The 27499-nt window shown below is 40.0% G+C and overlaps 3 protein-coding genes across 9 annotated transcripts; 1 reads left to right on the top strand and 2 right to left on the bottom strand.

The window, feature by feature from the left end:
- Positions 1-1024: 1024 nt before the first annotated feature.
- LOC104421368 (putative axial regulator YABBY 2) lies at positions 1025-8181 on the top strand. 5 transcript variants are annotated; one of them, XM_010033284.3, is made up of 7 exons: positions 1025-1124; positions 1259-1478; positions 3618-3740; positions 4216-4345; positions 6459-6507; positions 6614-6689; positions 7770-8181. In XM_010033284.3, the coding sequence occupies exons 2-7, from the start codon at positions 1410-1412 to the stop codon at positions 7887-7889; spliced, it is 567 nt and encodes a 188-aa protein (XP_010031586.1). In that variant the 5' UTR covers positions 1025-1124; positions 1259-1409; the 3' UTR covers positions 7890-8181. The 5 variants fall into 5 exon arrangements, with proteins under 5 accessions (XP_010031586.1, XP_010031585.1, XP_018720022.1 ...); XM_010033283.3 differs by having other exon boundaries at positions 4213-4345; XM_018864477.2 differs by having other exon boundaries at positions 4207-4345.
- Positions 8182-13659: 5478 nt separating this feature from the next.
- On the bottom strand, positions 13660-21330 carry LOC104421367 (ubiquitin carboxyl-terminal hydrolase 8). Its single transcript, XM_010033281.3, has 13 exons — positions 21166-21330; positions 20684-20944; positions 20205-20346; positions 19395-19454; positions 19219-19314; positions 18285-18626; positions 18014-18154; positions 17737-17907; positions 17070-17327; positions 16844-16989; positions 15823-16359; positions 14802-15075; positions 13660-14316 (listed from the first exon to the last, which is right to left on the bottom strand). Exons 1-13 carry the CDS (start codon positions 21252-21254, stop codon positions 14200-14202), a joined length of 2634 nt encoding a protein of 877 aa, XP_010031583.1. The 5' UTR covers positions 21255-21330; the 3' UTR covers positions 13660-14199.
- A 1436-nt stretch (positions 21331-22766) lies between these two features.
- On the bottom strand, positions 22767-26970 carry LOC104421365. 3 transcript variants are annotated; one of them, XM_039303987.1, is made up of 4 exons: positions 26749-26969; positions 25644-25880; positions 24705-24952; positions 22767-23319 (listed from the first exon to the last, which is right to left on the bottom strand). In XM_039303987.1, the coding sequence occupies exons 2-4, from the start codon at positions 25873-25875 to the stop codon at positions 22966-22968; spliced, it is 834 nt and encodes a 277-aa protein (XP_039159921.1). In that variant the 5' UTR covers positions 25876-25880; positions 26749-26969; the 3' UTR covers positions 22767-22965. The 3 variants fall into 3 exon arrangements, with proteins under 3 accessions (XP_039159921.1, XP_010031577.2, XP_039159922.1); XM_010033275.3 differs by having other exon boundaries at positions 22855-23319; positions 25644-25917; positions 26749-26970; XM_039303988.1 differs by having other exon boundaries at positions 22855-23319; positions 25644-25844.
- Positions 26971-27499: the final 529 nt, after the last annotated feature.

Below are 27499 nucleotides of genomic sequence, written 5' to 3'. Positions count from 1 at the left end.
AATTATTCAATTTTACTATCGAAGCACCTTTGGTTGTACGTTCTGTCATAAGGAGTTTGAGAGTGCAAAATTTATGAAGAGAATACCTCATTGCTCATGCACTTTATTCGGGTAATAGTTACTTTGATTCAGCATAGCGTTTCGACAAGAACCTCTCGACAAGAGTGGAGTTATACATCTCCCGTTACGTTATATTTCCCCATCATTCTAACTGCCAAAAAAAAAAAAAAAAAAGAAAGAAACAAGAGAAGGGGAGAATTAAATGCCAAGGGAAGATGTCACTTCAGAGAAGCTGAATCCTATTTATTAATTAATTGGAGAGAGAGAAAAAAAAAAGAAAAAAGAAAAAGAAAGAGGAGAAAAGGTTAAAAAAATCTCAAATCCCTAAAACATTCCAAAAGGCAGAGAGGGAGAGGGGCAATTATATCTCGCCCCCCTCGTCCGCTACAGCAAACCCCAGATGGATCGCTCCCACCCACTCATTATTCACCCAATCATTTCACCTCTCCCTCTCTCTCTCTCTCTATCTCTAAAAGAATTTCTTCTTCTTCTTCTTCTTTATTTCTTTTTCTTTGTCATTTATCTAGTCCTCCATTTTGACTCTATTCCTTCTTCTAGTCCACCCTCCATGGAAAAATTAGTTCTCCCATGCTTGTAAAGACTTTGATCAATAATAGGAATAAACAAAAACCCATTTCTAGAATGATGAGAGTGCTCCGTCTTAGCTAGATTGCAAAATTTCAGACATGGACCACATTAGAATCGAGTAAATATTTTTTTTTTAAGAGCGTGAATTCAAATAAATATTACGTAATATGATTATGACGGTCCGGTATATATAATTCAGATATGGTGTGCGGAAATTTAAACGATAACTTTTTAACGTCTTTTGACAGCTATTTTCGCTGTTTGATTGATCCACAAAATCAAATAAATTTATTTTTTTTGCGACGGGACGAGAATTGCTATTATCTTGCACAAATTGCAATTAAAAGACAAATTATTAATGGGAAGAGTACAGAAATTTAATTCCCCTAAAAACCCCACCTCCTCCTCAATTCCCCTTCCCATCCGGTTTTCTCCCGACCAGACCAGTCCCATCCAGGCTCCGCCTTGCAATTTTTGTACTCTCTCTCTCTCTCTCTCTCTCTCTCTACAAAAAAGAAACCTTTTTTTTTTTTTTTTTTGCTCTTCTTTGTCGTCTTTGTTGGGATCCCAAGTGGAGGGGGGCGCTTTAAATAACAGTATCGATCTGCAGATATCCAATCTCCTCCATGTGCAGCAGTTCATTCCTTTGAAGGAGAAGAAGAAGGAGAAGGAGAACTCCTCGTCTCTGATCTTCCCCCACGGCGACGGCGGCGGCAACGACGACGGCGACAACCACGGCGACGGCCCACCACCCATCGGAAATGTCAGTCGAAATGGCCTCCGAGCGCGTTTGTTACGTGCACTGCAACTTCTGCAACACCATCTTGGCGGTAACTCCACTCCCCCACTCAGTCCTGCTAACTTCTAACTTCGTCTTTTTCTTCTCCTTCTTCTTCTTCTTCTTCTTCTTCTCCTTCTTCTTCTCCTACCCTTTCTTCTTTCCGCGATCGCGAATGCGAAAGATCGCCTCTTTCGAGTTTCGGTAGCTGCTTAAATGGCGGAATTCAAAGTGGTGTCGGGTACCCGAGTCGGAGGACAAAGGTATACAGGATCGAGCTTGATTCTTGCAACGACGAAACTCAAAAGACTTTCAAGAACCCTTTTTCCTTCCAAAGAGACCGCAAGTTTCGAGTGCTTTCCCTAAAAGAATTTCCAAATTTTATGCAGTGGACGGGAATTACAGCGAGACCAGTCCAAAAGAACATGCATACTTTCGTGAATCAATGAAATAGATCCGTGTCTCAAATTTTGAACCCCTTAACCAAGTTCAATCAACGTTTCTTTTGTTGTGATCTTGTTCTTGAGCATGACAAGGCAAAAAAACCCCATTATTTCAAGAAAACCAATGTTTTTGTTTTTTTTTACGAACCAAAGTAAAGAATGGGTCTTGTTATTAGTGGTGAGGTTATAGGTTTTCAGGTAGACTCGATAGGTTTTAGGGTTCTTTCTTCTTCTTGATCCGATCAGGTCCATGGTAGTGTGTGCCAGAAGTCAACATGAAGCCTTTTTTCTGTGATCCCTGAGACTCTTTACACGGATTTCATGTCTCAAGCTATCTACTGTACTCTAGACCCAACATAAGTTCATGCGTCCTTCCCAGTTTCCTGAACGAAAAAACAAAAAATTATGACCCGTCATCATCGATCACCCATGGCCGTACATCGTCAGCTCTCGTCAGTCGCCTAGTCATAACACATAATTTCATCAAACACTTTTTTCAACCCTCCTCTCTCTCTCTCTCTCTCTCTCTCTCTCTCTCTATACCTATACTGTGAGGTGGGTGCTTCTGTTCACTCATGCTGAGGCCAACTGATGAAGAAGCATCATGGCACAAGCACTAGAGATATATACACTCAAAAATCTTGACTAGTTTTTACAAAGATCATTTATTCTTTTTTCTTTTTGTTTTCTCTCCTTTTCTCGGAGGAAATTTTTTTCATGAACCATACACATTCTCACTTTCATGATGATAACATTAGCTGTTATCAAATATGGGGCTTCTCATGGCCTTCTTTTGAAAGAAGGAATCAAAGATCTGGGTGATCCGAGTCACTGCACAAAAGCCTGCAGGGAAGAAGAAGCAACACCCAACAATTATTTCATATTTGAAAACAAAAACAAACATTTCCCCTTTTTATTTCTTTTTAGCACTTTATTCATGGGCCTTGTAGAGTTAATGGCAATAGACTTTACGGTTTCCAGTTCTGGTCACGTCGCTTTCCATTTTGCCCGTCTTTTATGGTTCTTTGTTTTGGGGTTGTCAGAAGGAGCAACCAGAAAGAAAAGTGAGAGGCGCACTCAAATGTAAAGAACGGCCTTAAAATTTGTGAATTCCTTGTAGTTATTTACCAATGTGAGGCCTGAGTGTACCTGCTAAGAAGTTGCTTGCTGATGGGCTTTTTAGTTTTTACTCGGAGAAAGAACAAGCGACGAAGTCCTCTCTCTCTCTCTCTCTCTCTCCCCCTCCCTCTCTCTCTCTGGGCATTTGTGTGTGTGTGTGTGTGTGAGTGTTGGATCTTTTCTGGGTGTTATGGGAATTATGCTCTGGTTGCTGCTCGAACCATTTTTGTCATATGGTGCTTTTGGAAAAGCTTCCGATAAGAAATGTGCAAAGCCTGTTTCTGTACTTGACCACTCCGAAGATTCAGATGTTGTGTTTCCTAGCTTGTCATAGCTCCAACTGGTACGTGGAATGACCTAGATACCGCTGCAAATTCTCGAGTTTGGTCATCATCAAGAGCTCATCTTTGAGAAGACTATGCATTGTTAGAGAGAGAGAGAGAGAGAGAGAGAGAGAGAGAGAGAGAAGAGGAGATAATGTTTGACGATATGGCGACTAGAATTGCAACCTTCCAATTAAGCGACACTGAAATGCTTTCCTTCTGTTTTCTCTTTGGCCAAAAAAATGAAATGATTTTGAATCCCAGGAAACGAAAATTGACTGATGAGTCTTTTTTGGAGGCATGCAGGTGAGTGTTCCGAGCAGCAGTTTATACACAATGGTAACGGTGAGGTGTGGGCATTGTGGCAACCTGCTCTCTGTCAACATGGCTGGTGCTGTTCAGTCTGCCCCTCTTCCAGATACTTCCCAGGTAACCATTCTTACTTAGCAAATCTATTGTCTCCCATTAATCGATCTTCAAAGAGAAGAAAACCCTTCTTTGAACATCTTGACACATTCTTGTACTTTCCAAGTAATGCTTGGTACATGGAGACAAGTTTTTTTAGATCAGTTCACAATATGACATCACGAATAGGTTCTTTGACAAATGAGCCTATTCAGCATCAAATAAAGCTCTTTTATGTCACTCGAGTTACTAAATTCATAAACCGGTCTCAAGATCTGGCGATTGTATAATCAGAAGCCAATAATTGGCTCGTCGATCCTTATACAACAACAAACTCATGCATCAACATCCATCATCTCTTCTGCCTAATGCTTTGGAATGATAACCATGAAATTAAGCATACTGAGCAGTGTCGTAATCATATGTGTTGGTCCCAATAGATGTCCTTTGTTTTTGGGGTATATGTATGTATATCTGAGAGTACTCGCAGAAACAGCAGCCTAGCTCGGAAAACATGGCAAGGGGAAGTGGCTCCTCTTCTTCCTCCAGACCCAACAACAACACCAGCAACAAGTTCTCTTCCTTTGAACCCATAGAGGCGGAGGCGCCTCGTATGACTCCCATTCGCCGTGAGCCTCTCTCTCTCTCTCCATCCCTCTTTTTGAATGTGTGTGCAGTACGCATGTATGTATATGTACGCGCAATTGTGTATATTTGCGTGTTGTATTCATGTGTTTATCACGTTCTCTCATGGTAATGCATCTTGATAAGGCATGTACCTAGTATTATGTAGCTGATGATTATGATAGTGGGAGTCTAGGAAAGATGGAGTGGTGTCAGAAAGTGCATGGCTGTAGTAAGCTCAAAAAAGGTAAAATTCCATATGCCCAAATTACTTTTGATGGATTTCTACTGCATCTTGGAGATGCCATGCTTTTTGAGGGAAGGAAAAAAGGGGGGTGAAAAAGAAGTAGATGAATGAATAAAGCTGTTGTTCCAGCATCCTAATTAATTGATATTTCTGGACTTGGTAAGGGTTATTCACGAAACGAGTAAGAAAGGGAGCAGTTCTCAGTGGCCGTAGAAATTCTGATTCCTCTAATACACTCTAGGCTTAATGTTGAAGAGATCAGATGGTGACACCACAATGCATACATAAAAGAAAGGATCAGTATGGTTTTTCTGCGTCGATGTTGCAGGTCTTGTGTCCTTTTACAATTCAGCCCCCTTCTCTCTCTCTCTCTCTCGTGCATGTGGGGTTTTTGGCATGTCTTTGGCTTTTAGTCGGGTCGACTCAAGTAAGTACATTTGGTAGTTCCGTGCCAATAACTTCGCATCCCAAAGAGCATGTTCTTGTCGAGCTTCCAACTTGAAAATTTTCCAAAACACAGTTTCATTTCTAAAAGACACAGCAAAAGGTAAAGCTAATCCTTGAGAAAGTATGGACATTAAAACCTTTTGGTCATGTTTCCCTCATTTTACTTGACTAAGATTGTTATATGCTTCTACTTGGAGTTGCAAGTACTCAAATCGTCCTTCTCGGCATGCATTGGTGTCTTGTGATATGCACTAAAAGAGTTGATAATATGCATGCATGGAGATTCTCAGGATAAGTGTTCAAATTCTTGGTGGTCATTATCTGGGACAGAGCCTGCACATGTTCCCGAGGAAGCAATGTGCAAAGCAGAAGTACCTTAACATATGCGGTGTTTGTCTCATACCAATACGTTACAAAATCATTAACTAAATACAAATTGAATTATTGCTACACTCATAGAAATGAGCAATGACTAAATGAGGCAAGGAATAGACATGTTCTCCTTTTTCCCCCTCTTGGAGAATTACCCTTCAAATTTAAAAACTCACTGTTTGATAACTTATAAGTTTATGATAAGTATCAAATTGGCTCTCATAATTTCATGCACTTTGCAACAGAAAATCATTGTGGATGAGATTGAACAAGGAGAATTACACTCGATGTAAAATTCTCGTGTCCTTTTAAAATTTGAGATTAAGCATGTCAGAGAAGCTAAAAGTGACAAGAGAAAATAGAGCAAGTACTATCTCAAAGGCCTTAATTTAATGTGGTTTTTGATCTGTGTTTATATCCCAGGTACTACCAAATGGAGGAAAAAAAAGATTTTCTACAAGCGGTCTTAATCACCATTAGTGCATTACTTGGTAAAAACATGGATAGTTACAACTAACGCATGAAAGAGGATTAAGGCCAGTTGTGAATAATTGTTCCCCACACGTAGTGTTTATGATCATAATCCTCAATCCATTTCCCCTTTGTCAACAAACAAAATTCGAAATAGAAATTTTTTTTTTTATATCCTTTAATCCATGTTTTGCTTGAGAAAGGTGTCTTTAACAAGTGTTATATTTGCCTAACATAAAAAGAAAAAAAAAACTAAGAAAAGAACTTTTGGATGGTCTCTCAATTAATATGATCATATGCTCCTCCAGTTGCAATCGGTCGCATACATAAACCATTACTCTTATTTCTTTAATAAGGTTCTATTCATTGTAGCTGTGATTTGATTGAGTCTAATAGAATATTAATCCAAGTGATAAACTCCGCCCAACATATGATATAGTTGTGACTAATTATAACTTGTGGAAATACTACAAACAATAGGGTCTTTTTTCGTGCATTAGTGTTATTGAATGAGAGTTACTAAAGCGAGTATGCCTTCACAATTTGTCATCAATGATCACAATTCGTCGACAATGATGCAGCCCCAGAGAAAAGGCAACGAGTTCCTTCTGCATATAACAGGTTCATTAAGTAAGTACGGTCCCTAACTTATGATTAATTATTATAAATAGAGGGTTTTGACATTGATTGAAAGATATCTTTGCATTGTTTTCATTTCCAATTTTCTCCTCCTCAGGGAAGAAATCCAAAGGATTAAAGCCAGTAATCCTGACATAAGCCACAGGGAAGCCTTTAGTACAGCTGCCAAAAATGTAAGTCGATGATTCTCATGATCAATCAGAGTACACCTAATAGGCTTAATTTCAGTTCATAAAGGACATCTTTCCTAATACTTAGGTAGGGAAAAGAACAAGGATAATCTTGGCTTTTAGTTGATTAGGGCATTATACTTCTACCAATTTCTTTTTCATACTTGTCACATCTTTTTGTTCGGGCAACATATCTCTTAGTTAATATTGAATCTCTCCTATGGTATAGCCGCTGCTATAAGGTACACACTAAATAACATCTCCATAACACGTCTTGACAACATTATGATATAACTGACTTATACAACCACCCTCTTATTTTGTGTTTCATGTCAATAAATGTGAGTAAATCAATTATAAGTTCTACATGTGCATCTATATAAGTCATATCCTACTGCCACTGAGCAAAACCCTTCCTGTTAAGATTTAATGATGTCGCCTATTCCATTTTCTTCTCTATGCATTAATACCTTAAGAAGAAAATTAACAGTAAGAAGGAATCGAGAATTTCCAATATGAAACTTGTTTTAAAGATGCTTGTCGATGTCTAAGAAATATCTAAAGAGCATTTAAAAGAGTGTTTATGATGGACTTTGAAACTAAGTAACTTTGTTTAAAATACAACTGCGTATAAAACCCTTCTATGAAGGAACACAAGGAACGATTCTTATGATATACAACATGGATTCCACTTGAATGATTGATTTGATCCACCGGAATGAGTTTAAACAACATGTTCTTTAGGGTTGCACAATAAGGAAAAGAGAAATGCTAGACATGTTTACAAGATAAGGTGAGGAGCTGGCCTTTTTGACTATGACTATCTAATTTTGACATCCTTAATCCAATGTCTGTAAAGAACAGATGATCAAATATCCCAGCATGTACATTTGCATTCAATAAGAAAATTTTAGTGAAAGTACTTATATTACTGCCATCACCTTAATATAGATTGATATCTCAATGCCAGTAGAAGTTGTTAACATGGACTCTACTGTTTAAAGCTAGGGCTTAGAGAGCTAAAAATAGCACATCGGTCCGTTATAATTAATCTTATGTACTTTGATGTTGGTGTATATGTAGTGGGCACATTTTCCTCACATTCACTTTGGGCTAAAGTTGGATGGGAACAAGCAAGGGAAGGCGGACCAAGCAATTGCCGGTGATCATCAAGGAACTCACAAGTCCCATGGATTCTATTAAAGAATAGTAAAGATGAACTCTAATTCGTGTCTACGAGAGAGCTTGCTTTAATTTCTTGATTTGTCATTTCAAGAAGTCAATGAGGGCTTGATAAAAGCAAGAACACATCCCCTCAATTAAAACCCTCAATGATATCATCATCCTGTATAATTTGTTTTTATGTGGCCCTCTCATCTTTTTCAAGGTCTTGCTCATGAATATGTGTATCGATTCTTGTAATTTATTTCGAAAGAGAAACTCAGTATTTATGTATTTCGTTTGGGACATAGTACAATAATCTGCATTTTTTTCCCGTCTCGCAGACCTCTCTCCCATCAGATAACATGTGAAATTTCGTACTTCTTATATACGAGAACTTCTGGTGTGGCGGAAGATTACCCCGTGAAGATGGTTATACCTTATCACCCGCCAGCACCTCTTTCTGTTTCTCTCTTCTTTCCTCCGTTTGTTCGACGACTAGTCTCCTCTGTTGTCACTGCTACCACTAGTGTCGCCACAGCTTTCTCCTTGATGCTCCAACCTTCTTCACACCTTTGCTACTTAGTTGCTGTTGACCTCAAGGGCATAGGACGTTGTCAGCTAGCGAGGATGATGGATAGCAAATCTGACCAACGAGCTAAATTTTGATGTCGTCGTTCGCGAGTCAGGTTCATCAATAGCAACGGTAGCAAGATCGCATCGTTGAGTGCTGCTGACTATGAGGAGTATATTTTCAACAAAGTCCACATGCACCCGCACAGAGAGAGATAGTACAGTTTAGGGCTTTTCCTAGTTTCGCATGTGAATAATCCAATGTACACATTTGTCAAAGTTAAATTTGAATGGATGGCTCATGTGATTTGGACAGTCACTTTTGCCCAAGCAGATTTAATGATTGTATCGTTGCCAAATTGGGTACTATCATCCATGCAATTTTTTGGGTAATCAACCAGTATTTCAATATATTGCTAGGCGTTTTTCCTACTAGAAGGCAATAAGCTCTCTTTGTCTTCTTCTTCTTCTTCTTCTTCTTCTTCTTTTTGGTAAGTGCTTCTTCTTCTTTTTTTATAAACAAGAAAAACTAAGTTTGACCTTCATTCAGGTTTGGCTTGAGCTCTTGATCTAACATGGCCAAGACATCCCATATTGACTTCTAGCTAGGTTTCTTGAAGCTTGTATGACATCAACATTCAACCACTCACTCTCTCTCCCTCCCCCTCTCTTTTTCTCAACAGCTGTGGTTACTATCAGCTGTCAAGCTCAGAAAAAGAAATCAATGACACCGAATTTGATGGCTCAGAAGAAAAACATTCAATGACAGGAGCTCCAGGATATATGTTGGAGATATCACCTCCGTCCTCTCTTCACATTTTTTTGTTTTGTTCTCTTTTTTGGTAATTACTGCAGCACAGCTTGCTAGACACCCAGGGTCACTGTTGCACACAGATCTTTGAAAATCTCAGGTTGGCCAGAAAACACAAATAAATAAAGAATTTTTACTCCAACCCCCTGTTTAAGGTAAAACGTTCATCCACAAATTGACCTTAATCACCTATCTCTGTCGTGTATAAATTTAGCCAGTTGACTCCCTTGGTGTTGCTGACCTTGACTCAAATGAAAAACACTGCTTGTTGCAGCACTGCGTCATGTTGTAGCCTCGGAGGTGAGAATGGTCCTCTGTCAAATTTCGACACAGCAACATCCTCGAAAAAGGTGAACTTAGACATAGGCATTTCTCTCATGTTGAACAAAGTCAGTGCGGAGTCTCCCCAATATAAGGGTGGAAAGTTTTGATATTGACAAACATTTTTTATTTTTCTTTTCAAGAACCAAAAAGATCCACCCCCCCTTCTTCAGCGGTGGGATAATAATACACCCTAGATATTGTGCATATATCTGTACGTGATTGTGTGTGATACACAGAGAAAGAGAGAGAGAGAGAGGGCTCTATTTGTTTGGTGGTGGGTGGTGGGGAATACTCGGAGAATCTGTAACGTCAAATCATGTAGTTGGTGTTTTGGCTTTTATATGATGCCTTTGTGTGCGGGTCCTGTCTGAAAAAGATGGGGGAGAGAGAGAGAGAGAGAGAGAGAGAGTTTTATGGTAAGCTCTCCTCGAGAAGGCAAGGAATTATTAGAGAAATAAATGGATTGTGGAGATCCTCCCTTCCCCCATTTGCAATGTCATGTCACTCACTGACCCCTCCTGCCAAATAAACAAAATGGTCAAGAAAAAGAAGACATTTTTCTGAAGGGATGGTCAGGCCTATCTGATTTAACCTTTTCTCGTAAGCCCAACATCATAACATCAGAATCAGATCAAATCAATTTGGCCAATTGCGGTTCCATATTCCAAAGAATAAAAAAAAAAAAAAAAAGAGAGAAGGAAAAAACGGTAACCTAACCCTAACCCTAACCCTTTTCCTTACCCCACCACCATCCACACTTTTGCTTGTGACCATTATGTCCCCTTCCCTCCTCCTTCCCTCCTCCCCTTTTCCATTCATTGCTGTGGTTACAGCTGTCTGAAACACGTGTTTAAGGTCTGTAATATGTTCCCCACTTCTTCTTCATTACATTTCCTACTCCCCTTTTTTGACAAGATCAAGAAGCATGTGGTTTTTCCATCCTTTCCTCACAATGTAATTTCCGGATTTTCCGGATCGAATAATTTCCCGACATTATGCACGTGAACCATCTCATTCGTGCGCACTCAATAAAACCCTTATGCGGAGGCTTAAGCATTACCCCTGAGACTAATTAAGAATTACTTTGATGAAGATTGTGTTTCAAAATGATCATTTTTCTCATAGCTTGTAAATTTTCAGATTGAATAATTTTCAGATATTATGTATGTGAACCATCTCATTCACGCGCACTCAATAAAACCCTTTTTTCTTACGGCATGTAATTTCTAGATTTTTCTTACGGCATGCACTCAATGAAACCCTTATGCGGGAGCTTAAACATATTCTCGAGACAATCCAAAAATTACTTGGACGGAAATTGTGACGACTTGTTAAAACGCCCTAATTTAACACCTTCCCATGCATAAGTTGCATTTTGCATCTCTCTTTTCAAACCAGGAATTGCAGTGAATACTGAATATGCCTAACCATGTGCAACAGGCAAGGGGGGTAGGGAGAGAGCCGTGACTTTTTACATTCAAATATGAAAAACGTCCGTGGTCCACCAATCCAAAATCAGCTTCCAGCTATTGTCTTCTTTATGCGTCGAAAGCCAAAATTGACTTAACATTCGAGTTCTATGCATCTGCACAACTCGGCCATGTTCATCGAACGTGGCCATGCAAAAGCTTCGGTCGACACGTTCCATACGTGTTCACCACGGATCGATCGAGCCCCGACCGATTTGATATGGACGTTCAGAGCACCGGATATGGCCATACACACTTACAGACCATGCGTTCCCCAACCCATGCTGCCTTTTGCAGGACGACGCGATCTCTCTCTCTCTCTCTCCACAGAAGGACCCGGGACATTCAATGCATCGCGTCCAGCCATTTCTCATTCAATGAAGTTTCGATTTCTATGTGGCATCTGGAAAAACGCTGACGGGTCTGAGGTTTTGAGAAGATCTATCCGTTCCATGCAAAGGGAAGCGGATGGTATTAAATGGTGAATGGGAGGATTGGTTTGTCAGTCGTCCTTCTTTTGTGTTAGGGAAAGTTCATGAAAGTCTGTTCCCCAGCTCCCTTTTCGCGTTCGCAGGGCTAACCCGTTTTGTCCAAGTCGTGTAAGCCGCGATGCATTGGCGAAGATGGGCGACTTGCGTCCGTGCTGGCTAAGATCATCATTTCATGTCATTCGCTTTTTCGTGAATCGATGCAAGAGACGATTTTTATTTTATTTTCTTGGAATTTACCGGATATCGGAAATGATACTGCTGCACGGTCTCTATTCATCATTGCTCGCGTGTTAGTTTTTCCTGGAATCTTGTCAACGAGCATCACGACACTCGGTCAATTATACTTAGGATCCGTTTATCTTAAGGAAAACTATGTCCATAAAAATTATTGTCTAACGTTTCGGTATTTTAACCGAATAATTATGCTTAGGATCCGTTTGTTTGAAGGAAAACTATGTCCATAGAAATTTCCAACTTTTCGATGCTTTGATGACAAAAATTTAATTGATCTACACGAACTGAGAATAATAAATCTAAACTGAGAGAAAGAGAAAAAAAATTCTGATAAAGAAATCACTTTTTTTAAATCACTAAATAAATGGAAATTAGACATCTTCTTTGAAAATCGTTGTCCTTTTATCGCGAAATTCTCAATGAAGCACGAGGAAGACGAAGCATTGGGAAAGATAAACTTTATCTGAGATATTTAAACCATTGGAATCAGGCGATGACTGAAGGGTTATCTCACTGAGTACTTGAAATGTGAAATGTGAAATGAAAGTGGGGAGGGGATTTTGTCACCGGGTCATTGTGGGGTGGTGGTCCTTGGCCTCGGCCAAAGCAGATCGTACCACGATGCCTGCCACAATCAACAAGGTCTCGTCACATCTTACACGGAAATGGAAAAATTAGAAGCGATGTGGTCCATCAATCCCTCCCTCCCCATACAGCCAGTTCTTTTAATTCAATTATGCACCCCCACGATCGTTAGGTTAGCTTGGGCAAAATGATAATAGAAAGAAAAGAAAAAGGGAAGAACAATCATTACAGTGCACACAGGTTTTGAGAGAAGTGTTAAAAAAAAATCATAAATATTTTACATTTGTGCCAATTAATTCCTAAACAATTTTTTTATGTCAATTTAGTCCTAAACATTTTTACTTAATGCCAATTCAGTCCTTCCCAGCTAACTTTGCTAACTTGAACAACTTTTAATAATTTTTTTTTAATTTTTTATTTTTTTTTTTCTTCTCTCCTCTGATCGGCCACCTCGTCAATGGCCGCGAGGGTCAAGCCAATGGCCACATGGCTAGCAAGGGCAAGCCTCACCAATGCCAGCAAGCCGCAAGAGCAGCCTCGCACCAGGCTAGCGAGTCGCGAGGCTCAAGGCTCACCCTCGCGAGATCATAGCCTAGGAGGCGCCAACGAGGGCAAGCCTTGCTGCCCAACATGAAGTTGCCCTCACGGCCACTAGCTTGCTGCCCAACATGAAGCTGCCCTCATGGCCTCGCTAGCTTGCTGCCCAACATGAAGCTGCCCTCATGGCCTCGCTAGCTTGCTGCCCAACATGAAGCTGCCCTCATGGCCACTAGCGAGGTGACCAGCGAGGTCGACCTCACCGACCGTTACCTCTAGCCAACCACTAAGGTCCAACAACTGGCTGGAGAAAGAAAGAAGATAAGGAAAAAATAAAAATAAAAAATTCAAAAATATTAAAATGTTTTTAAAGAGTTGTTCACGTCAGTGCTAATCACGTCAACGGCTGGCATCCAATCAACAAAATCCGGCCAAAATTGATCGGAAATGGTTGAATCGGCACAAAGTAAAAAAAGTTTAAAACTAAATTGGCACAAAAAAATATGACTAAATTGACACGTATACAAAATGAAATCCCAACTTTCCTCCTGTGATAAAAGCACGAGTTGGGTCAGTCAACGTAAGCGAAAAGGATAGAGAGCGGCAGGCCATCGCTTTGGAGTCCGACGAGCCCCGCCAGAGAATTCATCTTTAGGGCTTTTGCTCTTCCTCCCTCTTTATTTGGGGTCCCGGCAGATGAGATAATGACCGGCACTGGCATATCCGGTGGCTGACTCCGTCACGTATAAGCTTTGTAACCGATAATTTTGGCGCGTCAAGAAAACCCACACCAAGGAAAAGCCAACAAGTTACACTCAAAAATTTCGATTTTCAATATCTCCATGGACAAGGTTCCCTGTATTCTACCAAGCAGATAGAGAAATGTATCAAAACAGAAAAGAAGGTTATGAGCTACAACCACAACACTATATTCCAACGCTTACCGATGAATGATTTCAATTGCTTCACCGGTCTTACAATCCTAATGACAGGGTAACAACTCCCTCAAATGAAAAAAAAAAAAAAAAAATGTCAAAGAATATCAGGTATCCCTCACATATGGTCAAAAGATTTTAAAGAAGTGGTCTCTGATTGTATAATTCTAGCACCTTCGACTGCTAACTATGTTACAACTGTCCTAGACACCTCCAAGCTTATAATCTCCCTTCGTCATCATTGATTGAGGAGAGGCGGTAAGCTGAACGCAACAAAAGAATGATACCTGTTTTGGTATGACAACTGCAAACTCAATGGTCAAAAATGGTGAAGGCTTTACAAATGTGGTCAGCCTTCAGTCTATCAAGAATTTCACTTACTCTACTTGGATTTCACACTTCTATCACTCTTCTGTAAAATAGTACATAAGCAGCGGAAGTCTTAATTTTCTCCAGGCCGATAGGGTGCACGTGGCTATCATCAAAATCGTACCATCGATTGCCACCATGCTGCATCAGCAAGATAACATTGATCAAAGGTCGTTAAGGGCCAATAATAGTAACAGTTTTGTATAGTGTCTCTAGTTTGGCCCTGCTAGAAATTGCCAGATTGATCCCCATGACTCAAATATTTGCCAGAAACAATGAACTAACGAAGAAATTAATTCTTAAAATCGATTGTTGAGGCTACATCAACAATTAAAAAGCCACATACTAGAATCTCCTCTAATGAAGTTAAGTCTGTTGAGTTCTTTGCAAATCAATATAATTCATCCAATAACTTCACAACAGAAAATGATCTCCACATTTGGCTGTAGATCACAAGCTGAACCACTTACATTAAGTGACAACTACACATATACAGGTAGACTCATGTTGACAAATGACAATCAATTCTAACATTACCAGGCAAGAAGAACATGCAAAAAGAAGTAAACAGATATACGATGAACTACACCAGAAAGTAAGAGAACATCAAGTGAAGGAGAGCTTACATGGACAAATGCAGTATAATGACCACCTCCCATGCTGCCATAGTGATTACTAACTGCATAAAGCATGTAGCGGCAAGAGGACTGGCCATTCTTCCATGCAATGTAAGCTGATAAATCAAGATTGTCTATGGGGAAGTCAACATATGTCTCTAACTTGTTTTTCGAGAAGCGGCTGTAGGAGAACCTCTTCAAATGAATTACTAAAATCTCTGGCAGTCTCCAAAGATCTAACTTTTTGCTAGCTTGGCGGTGCTCTTTGCACCGGGGGCAGTACCTGTATTAGCATATTGCATTACCCACAATTAGAAAGAAATACTGAATACAAAGAAATTAGGAGTCGATCTATAAACTAGACCATCAATATCAGAGAGAAAAAGTTATTAAGTCACGAATCATTTCCCAAAAAATTACAGTGCCAACTGACCAAAACAATGAAATTGGTTTCAGATTTCACATAATACATGGTTGTTTTATATAAGTTTGAAAGGAAGTGCAGAGTGAAGACCTCATTTCGAAAATGTGCTCCATGTGACTTGAGAATTGACAGAACAAACAGAACTTAAAGCAGAGAGTGAAAGGTATCAGATTATAAGACCTAAATTTGAAGAGTAGAGCATATGCTCATGTTGACAGAGAGCTAAATAACTAGGAGATCACACCTATCTACGCAACAGAAATTCAGACACGTATAGATCTAAACATATCTGTACTAAGGGATTAATCATTTCTAAAAGTTATGCCTAGCATCAGGGTCATAACTAGTAAAAAGCAATATATATTACGTCAATAATAGCGGTATCTAAAAGATTATCTGAATTAAAAGCCAACAGATCCAGATTTTTCTTGAAAGAATAGGGATTGCAGAAAGCACAAATCATGATTCAAAACCTAGGGACATTATTCAGTACGCAGCAATCAAAACTGTTGCATGTTGTATAAGGCCTCCAGCAGCCAATAATTTGCATAGCTTCTCAACCAAACTTCTATAGGGAAAACAATGTTTTTAAGTCTGGGCACTGACCACATGTCATCTGGTCCAAGCGGCTCCTCTGTCAGGAAGGCTTCAAGGCACTTGTATAAGGAGACAGTCTCTTGAGACCTTTTTGACAAGAATCCAGGCTTGAAAATCTCAGGCAAGGAGCTAAGAGGGTTTGTATCATAATTTTTTATCTGATTTTCAGGCCAACAAACAAGAACATGCAACTGCCTGGACATTTCAGCCTGCACCACTGGCTCACTCATCCGAATCTCACGATCCTTGGTCCCCTTTGCATCAGTTAGATAAAACTTCAGCTCAGAGTCTGGGGTAGAGTCGACTCTTTTCACATCAGAGTTATTGGACATAGCAGGACCTATAATGGGGCTCGAGGCATCTTCTGCTGTTGTGGCATCTTCAGTTCCACTGCTCTCTGTGCAATCATTTTCATTTGCAACATCTTGACCAAGATTGTGGAATGGATTAAGTAGTCTCAGATAGAGGCTACAGATATTAGATCTGTCAGCCTGACCACTGAGCCTTGCAACAAGAGGAATACCAAACTTCCCGTGAAAGGACTCCCTGACACAAAAAAGACAAATGAAAAGTTAGTAATTTTGAAACAGAACCCAGTTACTTGAAGTTCTCGAGTCATATCAGAACAAGGCTGGTGGATTTCTGTGAACTCAAAATGCCTTCCTGCTCCCATGTGAAAGAATTTCCTTATAAAGATCATGCGAGAATATATATATTAATATTTCTCTTTCTATTTTGGACGTGAGGGGAAAAGAAATCTAAGAGTATTAAAGGAATATATACACCCTCAAAATTTTCATAATGCGATACTTGTTGAAAAATCCTTACTAACATGAGGGCCAAACTATTCTTTGCTTGATCTTGGCATACTAAACTAAATTAATTTCTTAAGTATGATCCTTTGTAACCGAAAGGTTCACAATCAGATGACTAAAAATAAAATAACTCAAGCACCATTTCAATTTAAAAAAAAAAAAAAACAGAAATCTAAATGTTAGAATATCTTTGTGGTGGCAGACTGTACACTTACTCCATCCTCTGATGCATGAACACAACCAAGGGGAGATCTTCAGAATCCTTTGCTAACCGATAAGCAACTAGCTGATCTTCATCCCTAATCAATGTTAAAGAATCTGTAGGCTCCTCCAGATAACGTATGATACAGTTGTTGTATATCTGGAAAAGAAAAATGCTCTCTGCAAATCACTAAGAATTCTAAGATTCAAACTGACATACCCTCAGAGTTAATTTCTTACCTCAGCCAACAGAAGGGTCTCATCATCCCCAAGAGAACAAGCAGTTCTTAGTGCCCGAATAAGATCTTCACATTTTCCAAACTTCGGCACGGTAATGGTATAAGGACATAGCTTAGTGCTCCCATCAGTAGTTATGACTGTCAGAGTCATCGTCCGCATGGTTGTTGAAGGTAGCGGCAAGGAAAGGTACATAAATGGATCAAAAGTGACAGAAACCTTCTTGCAAACAGGACACACCAATGTTGATTTGTATTGACCCTACAATTAGAGACACAGGCAAGACTTGTTAGTGAATAAGTTCAGTATCATTCTGTATCACAAAAGAAGCAGAAGAAGAAGAAGTATTTGTTTCCCTCAAATGGGAAAAAGCAACAATTTCCCCATAATGTTCATGTCCTTCAAACATATAACATAATATCGTCAATGAACTTTTGGAGCTGCCATCTGATGTAGTAGAATACACAATTCAAACTCCTTGAGTGCTGTCTTTACAGAAATACATATACTTGATAAACTTATATTTTTTAAACAGGAAATCAAGCCTTTCCTAAGACATATATTCTCCAATGCCCAAAAGCTCATTACTTAAGTCTGCTCAACCAGTAATCAGAGTTATATAATGACCAATGCCAAAAAGATTCCAGAGAATGTGGGAAGAGATACTCACTTGACACACACGAACTATTACAGAATCATTCCGTGCTAAATGATAATGCCAATACTCATCAGCAACATCTTCATCCGGTTGCCCATCTGCATCCTTGGCTTCTACATAAGGCTTGCATTTAACCCGATTGAGATCTTCGTGAAGTCCATCCAAGAGAAAAGCAAGGAGTTCCTTTCAGGTAGAATTTATTCAATGACGGATTAAAAGTTCCATTTCAGAAATTTTTACCCAACCAGTGAAAGAAAAAAGGAGCCAGTGAAATGATTTATCAACAAACCTGAGAATCATGCTGGTTACATCCACTAAATTGAGGAGCAAATCGAGCAAGCTTTGATTTGAACGTTCTTGGTGCAACTGGAGTCGCTCCAGGAGCCCATAATTTTCTTATTAAATCACCAAACGCTAAAGCAATCTCACCCTAAAAAGGATACAAGCTGATTAGGGTAATTATCCGAGAAATATCCTCAACATGTGCAGTGACCACCACAAAACACGACAACTACATTTTGGCATTAGGACTAATCAAAATAAATGTCAGAAGAACATACATCCATGCCCAGCGGGTTATCATGATTTATCTCCCTAGCATAATCCCCAAGGAAATAATCAACGAGCATTGGTGTGTGCGCTAAGCACTGTAGGGAACTATTCATGAAGCAAGTATTTCCAAGATTCTGTAATCCTGTCAATCCCAAGGAACCAGCTTCTGAGCTTTGATTAACGGATGACATACAAACTCGGAAAGAATCAGAGTTCCCATTGCAGGCGCTTCCATTTATTGCAAGGGAATTCACTCCATTGCAAAGAATCAGAATACCCTTTTCATCCTTTTTCCCTTCTCTACATTTGATGGAATCTGATAAGCCATAAATTTGCAACTCCAGGAGAACCTACAATGAAGCATGCCAGGAGTAAGACAAGCATGCAATGCACCTCTATCTACTACCTTCCTCTCCCTTTTTCTTTTATGAAAACGATACTTTGGTCCATCTCACAACGGTAGAAAAAATTCAGTCTATTACACATTGCACTGATTTTCTCATTAACTTTATTTTTGAAAGAACTTGGACTAAAGTAGGAATGGCAATACAAGTTCAACTTACAATCTGAAGCATGCTGTAAGGCAAGCAATCAGTTACAATCAAGCCATAACATAAGCAACCATGCTGTAAGATTACTGCTAGTCTATGTTGTTTGAGATGACCACTTCAACTCTTATATAAGCATTGCTGCAACAACCCATTTGAATGAGATTAAAACTTGAATTGAAGACCAGCATATTTACTAAACCGCTTGTCTTTTGTCTACTTAAAAAACCTATAACTGGAAATAAAGATGCTGCTTCTCTGCTTTTATTTCATTTCTTACATTTACAGACTCCAAATCTAGAATTATCCCATTAGTACAAACTTAAATGGTCCATCTGAAGGTGTCCCTTAAAAAAAATTCTGCTCGTCAAAGGAAGAAAGAGGCAGTACTGACCTCCTGCTCTGATATTCTCGGACCGTCTTTTATAAACCTATTATTGTCATTTAAGAAAAACAGAGATGTCTGACCAGAAAAGTCCCAAATGCGCATCTGCAGAACAGAAAATGTCTAAATCCATCTGCTTTTGCCCAAAAGTGCATTAGATTCATCATAGAAAGTAAGATAATTACCAGTTCAATATCAACACTGAAGATCTTGCAGGCTCTTTTAAAAAGTTCGACTGCATTATCCTGCAGTGATTTATAAGACATTAAACAATTTAACTGAATATAATTCCGCCAGGTGAGGTGGCATAACAAGCTTTGCAACATAAGCATTATCATACATAAGCTCTTCAACCAAAAGACAGAAACTGAAAGCCGTGTGAAATTCAAGTAACAATAGCCAACACAAGAAAATTTAAGTATAATAATCTATTCCGTAGGTATAAATATTCCGGCTTTTATGCTTCTCCAAATCTTTCAGAATTAGTTTCTTAAAACTAAACTAACATGTCAAATTCCATTCTTTGTGAGATACAGAAAGGGCACACATGCACTCAGTCATGCAAGAGGCACGCATTCAACATCCGCGCCGGCACACAGATTCATCATCCACCAGAGGCGCACCCATTCATACAAATCACGCTTCATTGAGTCACATATCCTCTTTCACTATAACATTCCCTGCAAATCAGAAGAACCTCTTTGACCTTCTTGTTAATGACTATGCAAGTAAAAAAAATTCAAATTTGTGAAATAGCTAAACGTTAAGTAAAAGGAGCCTACAATTCCACATCTATCCACCTAATAGATCTTGATCTTATATTCTAGTAAAAGCTATGGTCTAGATCATTCCCCAAAGAAATATTTACAGGACGCACAAATTTCCAAATTGTGATAAGCAGAATCATTATCATTAAGTACGACCCTTAGAGAACTGAGCACCTGGAATCATAAAAAGGAAATCGATGCAAAAGCTTGCTTATGAATTGAACTAACTTTTTTACTTATTCTAACTGCCAATGAGCTTGCCTCCCTTAGCACAGAAAGCCTGAGCTGCAAAGGGTAGACATCAGACATATCATCTTCAGCGGCTGAGAAGCTCCTGCTCTCCTTTAAAGCAACTTTAGAGTCACTATGCCTGCACAGGAAGGGAAAGGAAGACAAACAAGGTCATTCGAATGCCACGAGTATGCATTAGGCTTCTTTGAATGACAAACATGAGACATGTTTTAGCCCTTTAAAGAGCGTAGTCGGCAACCAAAGAAACATAACTAATAACTCAAAGCACCGCGATTTCTTCCTCACTTATATGTCCAGCGTTCACTAAAAAAATTGCATTATCGGAACTATCTACAGCTTCCTATTACTAGCGACGACCCGAATGAAATCGACATCATCTAAAAGAGCAGCGTATGATATTAACAAGCCATGACGGCTCGCACTCAGATTAACCCTAAGCTAAATGCATCACTTACCACTTGAGTGCCCGAACCCACATTTCGCCGGAGACCAACGCAAAGTCCCGGCCCGAGACGCCCACCTCGCCATCCTCCCGATCCCGCGCCGCGGCGGAGTTCTCATCTCTCCTCAAATTGAACGCGAGATCTGAACTGAAAATGTTGTTGATTATCTTCATCGGGCCCCCGTACGACGACGAAGCCGGCGACGCCACGTACACGATCCCTCTCTTCCCATCGGGCTCCCCCGGCATCGAATCGTGCGCGTCCTTCCACCACCTGAGACACAAACAAACCCCGCCACGCGATTCACATCCCCGGGAAATTCTCATTCGCTACAGACGCACTCGACCCCAATGCGAATCGCAAGCGAGACATCCCCCCGCCGGATCTCGGCGCGACCGGACCCCCGCCCGCCGGCGCCGGGACTCGGCCGGAATGCCGCCCTCGAAGGGCACGGAACGGGTACCAAACGGGACCGGGAAGGGGAGGCTACCAACCTGTAGGGCACGAAGTAGACTCGCTGCTCGCCGGCGTCCGGCTCCGGCAGCTGAGCCGAATCCGGCGAATCCCCGGCGGGCCCGTCCATCGGAATGTAGAGAGAGAAAGAAACAGGTAGAGAGAGAGAGAGAGAGGAGAGAGAAGATGGAGATTTGGAAGCAGAGAATCGGAGAGAAATGAGAAAAGAAGCAACCTTGGATTTTCAGGTCAGTCCTTGGATTTTCGGGTTCTTTCGCTTTGTCGCCCCCAACCTCTCCTTTCCTCTGTTTTTAACCCCTCCCACCGGAAATTCAACAGGAAAAGAAAAAGAAGCAACCTCGGCGTGACTTCTGGTTTATTATTATTTTTATTTAATTTTTTTTTTGGAGTTGAACAGAATAATTAGATTGAGATCATAAGTAAATTGTTACCCAAAAAAAATCTAATACATTGTTATAGAGATTTGTTATCAGAATCTGTGTCTCATCAATTCAATACCCTCACCTTCTTGTAGAAGGACAACAGCTCCTAATGTTGACAATGTTGAAGAAATTGATGGCGATTGTTGAAGGCAAGGCCAAAATTAGGACTAGAATGAAAGTTTTGATTTTCTTTAGACAAAAAAAAAAATTCCATATTAGAATTAGACTTAAGGTGCGTTCGATTTCATGAAAAACTCAAGATTTGGAAAATATTTTTTGAAAAATGATTAGCATCTCTTGGAAAAAACAATCTATGGAAAATAATTCATATCTAACCATATCCATGAACGACGAAATTATTTTTCATTCATCAATTACAAGAAATCATTTTCAAAAAATATTTTTCAAATCTTGGAATTTTCCGTGAAATAAAAGCACAATCAAAGTTGGGTAAGGAATTAACCCCTAATGCATATGATAACATGCACTCTATTCTTTGCAAATTCAAAACAATTTACAATCAACGATAGCTCGAATATATTTCATGGAAATTCCCGATATCAACCTGATAAAACCCTAATCTCCCACCGTCTTCTTTGTCACGCGTTTAACAACTAGATCGCCGTGATTTTCTGCTTTACAAAAAGTAATGTTTGTCAAGATGATTTAATTAGCAAATCCCCATGAATAAAAAAAATTTAAAAAAATAAAAATAAAAAAATCCCCATGATTAATCTGGTTTTCTAAGCTAAATCCACATGCACCTACATACTTATGATTGTTTCCCCCACCTCTTATTGTCGACAATAAGTATGTTTCGGACTCTCTTTCCGCCTCATAATTTTCGAATGGCTGGCAACGTACGGCCAACCACTATTCAAAGATCCAGATAGAATATCCATCCCCGCCTTCAAAATGTTCCTACTCTAGTTGACTTGCCGTCGCCGGAAATTCATTGCCCCTGCCCAACGACCTAAAACTCGTCCCGCTTCCGGCCGTGTCACGCGCCACGCCGTTGCCAAGCATCGGGCGCAATGCCAACGCTCCATGCGGTCGTGGGTGAGAGCCGAAACCACCTGAATACAAGCGGTGGTCGCGATGCCACACCCCCAACTCTGCTCCTACTCGAAGGGCGTAATCTGTTAACAAAGGGCTCTGATTAGTACCGCCTAGAGTTCGGGAGAGAGGGAGAGAGAGAGTAGAACGGAGATTGATAGTTTACCAAATACTGAGAATTGATAACAAGAAATGAGCAGTAGCCAGCTAGCCGCAGGAGACAAGACTACATACTACATTGGTACAATCATCGCTCCTCGGCGGCATAAGCAGCATGTATGAGTGAAGTTGGGTACAGATGAACGAAGAGAATTATTAAGTAACAAAGTTACTCCTTGATGTTCAGTAAAAGCGTGAGCTTGTGTTATAAGCACGGCCCCCAGAGTACGGACCTCTAGGCTCCAAACGGTCCCTCACGCTCCCGTAAAAACGTGGCCGGTCTTCAAATGAATCGTACTGATCATTATCATAGGGTCGGTAGGCTTCCCCAACAGTTGCCGAGCTGGGGATCCCCCCGAAGCCCTGAGTATCCCTTGGCCCCATGCTGCTGTTAGAGTACTTGGCCATCAAGGCCTGCTGATATTGTTGCTGCCGCGCGCTCGACTCCCTCCGGAGGAACTCGTCTCTATGGCTAGCATGTCGGGTTCGGAGAACAGATAGCTGTTCTTGATATTGAGAATTGATAGAATTAATTTTCTGGCGAATGGAATGGACAAACATGTAAGTACCGATTGCATTAGCGCAAGAATTAATATAAAATCAAATGAGAGTATGTTTGAAGAATGCCAAAAAGGCACTCTTAATGCAATTGAACCATCTCGTGCGACATCTTCTAAGCAAAACGAGCTGAATCAAGATAGGAAATCATGAACTAAATAAAAGCTAATGCGGCAATTCACAGTATAAGAAATTTCCTAATCTGAAAACAAAACTTGTGGAACATCAACAAATCTGTACCAGCCATCTTAATATGCCATATCTCTTGATTTTAACAATAACATACCAATAGCTTATTGTACACTATGCATCGGTCACTACATAATTCAAGCATCAGTTTACTTCTCCGACAGTTAGTGCACTCCACAGTAATGCATTTGCATAGATCTTTGACTTTAGGTAGCTTGTTTCAGGGATGTTTCATGATGTTAGCAGCAGGATCTAAATCACACTATATCTTTATGAAGCCACATCTGTGGCTTCTGTTTCCTTAGTTTAGAAGTTTCCAAGAGTCTACTTTGAAGAAGGGGTAACACAGCTCCATAGAAAAATTAATAACTCATCTATAAGTGCGCCAATTTTTGTATAGGAGTTCAGATAGCAAGTAATCAAAGGTTTTATCTCATTGAAAAAGGTAATCGTTCATGAGATAATAAGAACTGCCTAGAGATATTATTCAAACATTAGGTGTTCCCAACAATTCCATATTCAATGACCTCTCGGATTATAGAAAACACGTAAGCTGTTTTATAAGAAATGGTCAGAAAGACAGAAAAATGGAGTTTCCTGTGCTTTGAGAAAACCCAACACTAGCAGCTAACCTTCAAAATGGTCCATCCGCAGTTTGAATGTTAACACCCCATCCAAAACACCCCTTGGAACCATCAGAAGAAGCTAATGGGCAATCGATGTGAGCTAAAAAAGACCCAACTGCCATACTAACATGACTCATAGTTTACGAAAGAGCTAGAACGGCTTTATGAACAGGAATTCCACAGCATTGCGGATGAGAACAACGTACACTGCAGCTTCTCTCTATGGATGTTAATTACTACAAAAGGACAAGCTCTCGGATGCCCAGGTCACTGTCACTTGACCCAACCTCCCTCTCCCTCCCATCCTCTCCCTCCCTCCCTCCCTCTCACACATGCACACCCTCCCACCCACCCACCCAACGATAGATGAAGATAAACAATAAATTACCAAAAAAAAAAAAAAAAACCTTCTTCAGTATGTTTGCAGAAACACAGGAACAATATCCATAAAACAAACAAACAACATAGACAGATAAACACTTCCTCCAATTAAAAAAGCAAATAAGGCTATCAAAAAGACAAGCACTTTAAAGGGCAAGGTCAGCTCACCTCTCTGTGTCTAACATTTTCAGCATCCTCTGCATCGTTCAATTCTTTAGCCAACTTCATAATGTCATCAAGAAATTTCTGCTCGAGACCTTCAAAAGTCTGAGAAAATGGGTCTTTCTCATATCCATGGTCCACATCTTTGTTGTGGGTCTGGGGTCTCATATCATTGTTGCCTTGCTTCTCCAAAGTGAGTCTTAAATCTGGCTTCTGGCCATGGTAGTAGGATCTAGATGCATCACCACTCTGACCTGCATCAGTACAAGCATGTTGCACAAGGCATAAGAAGTCCAGAACACCATCAGAAGGAGCACTATAGTTGACGGATAGCAATATTCAGTTACAATCAAGTCAATTATTCATTAAAAAAAAAATCGTCATACACTGAAGAGGAGCGATAGAAGGTGCATAAAACTCCTTTCAACAATTACAGAGAAATGATTTATTAGGAAACTGTTTTGAATATGTTTAGCCACAGCTACATTAAAAACTCGTTGAAGCATGCCTGTCCTTTAAAATATGAATTGTCGTGCTGCGTGCATGCAGTTCAAATACATGAGTTAATAATCAGGGAAAAGATCAAATTCACCACGTACCAAAGCAAAATAATGACAAAGAATCATGTGAGGTGTAACACAGCGAAAGTTGTCTATTACTAGTACGAAAATACTAAAAAACTCAAGTTTCTAGACCAAATACTCCAGGCAAAATCCTTAACTAATGTATCAACTAAAAGTTAGAAGGAAGAACTAAACTTGAAGGTCATCAAAACAACCTTTGCCATAATAATCAGAAAGAGTTTCCTCAAATGTGGATAATTAGTAGAACCAAAGACAAATCAGCATCATAAATAGAACTTAGGTGACCTATGAATGTGGATGTGTGCATGAATACTGCAAGCAAGTGCATGTGTATGTGTGTGTCCACCGAGAGAGAGCTCGCCTTCATAAAGCACATGAGAAGCCAATGCACTTGATGGTTCTGATCCATCCCTTTCCCATCCACGGTGTCCATCTGCTCTCGGAGTAACATATGTATTATCCCTTTCAGGAGTGAAGGCTTCTAGCTCCCCTTGATACTGACCAGAATTATGATCCATCTGCTGACCATGCTGCATCTGAGCAGCAACATATGCATCTGCCCCTGCATTCATATATTGACCCTGTCGTCTCATTTTTCCTATTCACAGAGTAATCACGACGATATCAGCCTAGACCTGACAAATACAACGATCAAATGAAGTTTGAGAAACTAACAGTAATCTCTAAAAATGCTGACGCGACATTACATCTGAACAAGGTAACATGATTGCCCAACCGATATATGTGACAATCGCCTATGCATCAGAAAAGAAAGAACTAAATTCTGGCAAAAATGAAAAGAATCTAAGCTTCTAAAGTAGGGAAGGCTGGACCAAACATCGTAAACAATCAGAAACAATTGTACATCAAAAAACCAGTTTTACCCATCACGTGGGAGTTGAAAATCAGACGAACCCATGACAGAAAAAATGAATAGAATGAGAACAGGCATGTCATTGTACATTAAAAACCAGTTTTACCCTTCACATGGAAGTCGAAAACCAGACAAATCCACGACGCAAAAAAACGAATAGAATTAGAACAGGCATGTCAAGGGAGAATCATTGTCAACAAGATCAACCAAATGAGGCCTAAATCGCAAAAAAAATCTAGCTTTTGTTCTCCCAATTACATACACACGAAGCTCAAAAGTAGAGCTCCAATATGAGAAGGAATGCCAAGTCAAAATTTTTATCGCATTCCCAACATTTAACTTACCCATGAAATCACATCCTAGCATTTTAACAGTAAATTTTTCACTGATTCGATTGAATTTTGCGTTGCAACTATAGTGCACCACCACCAATCTCGCTTCCACACTCCGCAGTCCCCACCCCCACTCCCACAGCCGTTCTCGGTCACTTCCCTCGCCGCCGGAAATACAAACACCGCTCTTCCAGCGGAAAAATCAAAGACAAATTCAAATTCAAGGACATGGTGCACGAACAATCGACGAAAGCACGAACCTCCGACGGCGGTCTGTAATTCGAGCTCCGACCGGGTATTCCACGGCGGCGAGAAGAGAGAGAGAAAGTTGGAAGTTCGTCGTTCTCAGCAGCACCGATCGACCCCGAATCTCCTTCGAATCTCCGGGAGCTTTGAAGATAAAGAAGGGGGCGAGAATTTTGCTCCGAATCTGGAATTTCCGATGCCCTAATTTGTAGAGGTTGGGCCTAAACAAGAAGGTGAGCTTTTGGCCTATCAAATTGAAACTCATTCATCCAATGAAATAAGTACAGAAAGAAAAAAAAAAAAAAAAATTAAGTATAAGAATTTATTTATGGACAAATATGGAATCAAACAGAAAAATAAATGGTTAATACATTCAAAACCCCAAACTTGTACACACGCGACAAATTTACCAAAACTATTTTTTTACCATCAAAAATCCCAAACTTGTATACCTTTGACAAATTTACCTAAACTAAACAAATTTACCCACCGTTAGTTTTAGTTAAAAGGTCAGCTGTCGCTCGATTTTGCCGAATAATCTCCTGGGGGTATTATGAAAGTACCGGATTTGCTGAATAATCTCCCGGGGGTATTATGAAAGTACCAAGAAGATACTTTCTGAATTCCAGAATTTTCATCTTCTTGAAGGTCCGGAATTCCGACCAAAGATCCTATTCCTACAGAACCATGCGCTTGATAGGTGAATCCAGAGCTGAGAAGATCTCTTCTCATCATGTCTACGTAACTGCAAATCCTCGAAGCACC

This window comes from Eucalyptus grandis, chromosome 10 (genome assembly GCF_016545825.1).
Source record: "Eucalyptus grandis isolate ANBG69807.140 chromosome 10, ASM1654582v1, whole genome shotgun sequence".
NCBI classification, from domain to species: domain Eukaryota; kingdom Viridiplantae; phylum Streptophyta; class Magnoliopsida; order Myrtales; family Myrtaceae; genus Eucalyptus; species Eucalyptus grandis.
This window is presented reverse-complemented; position numbering and strand designations above follow the sequence as displayed.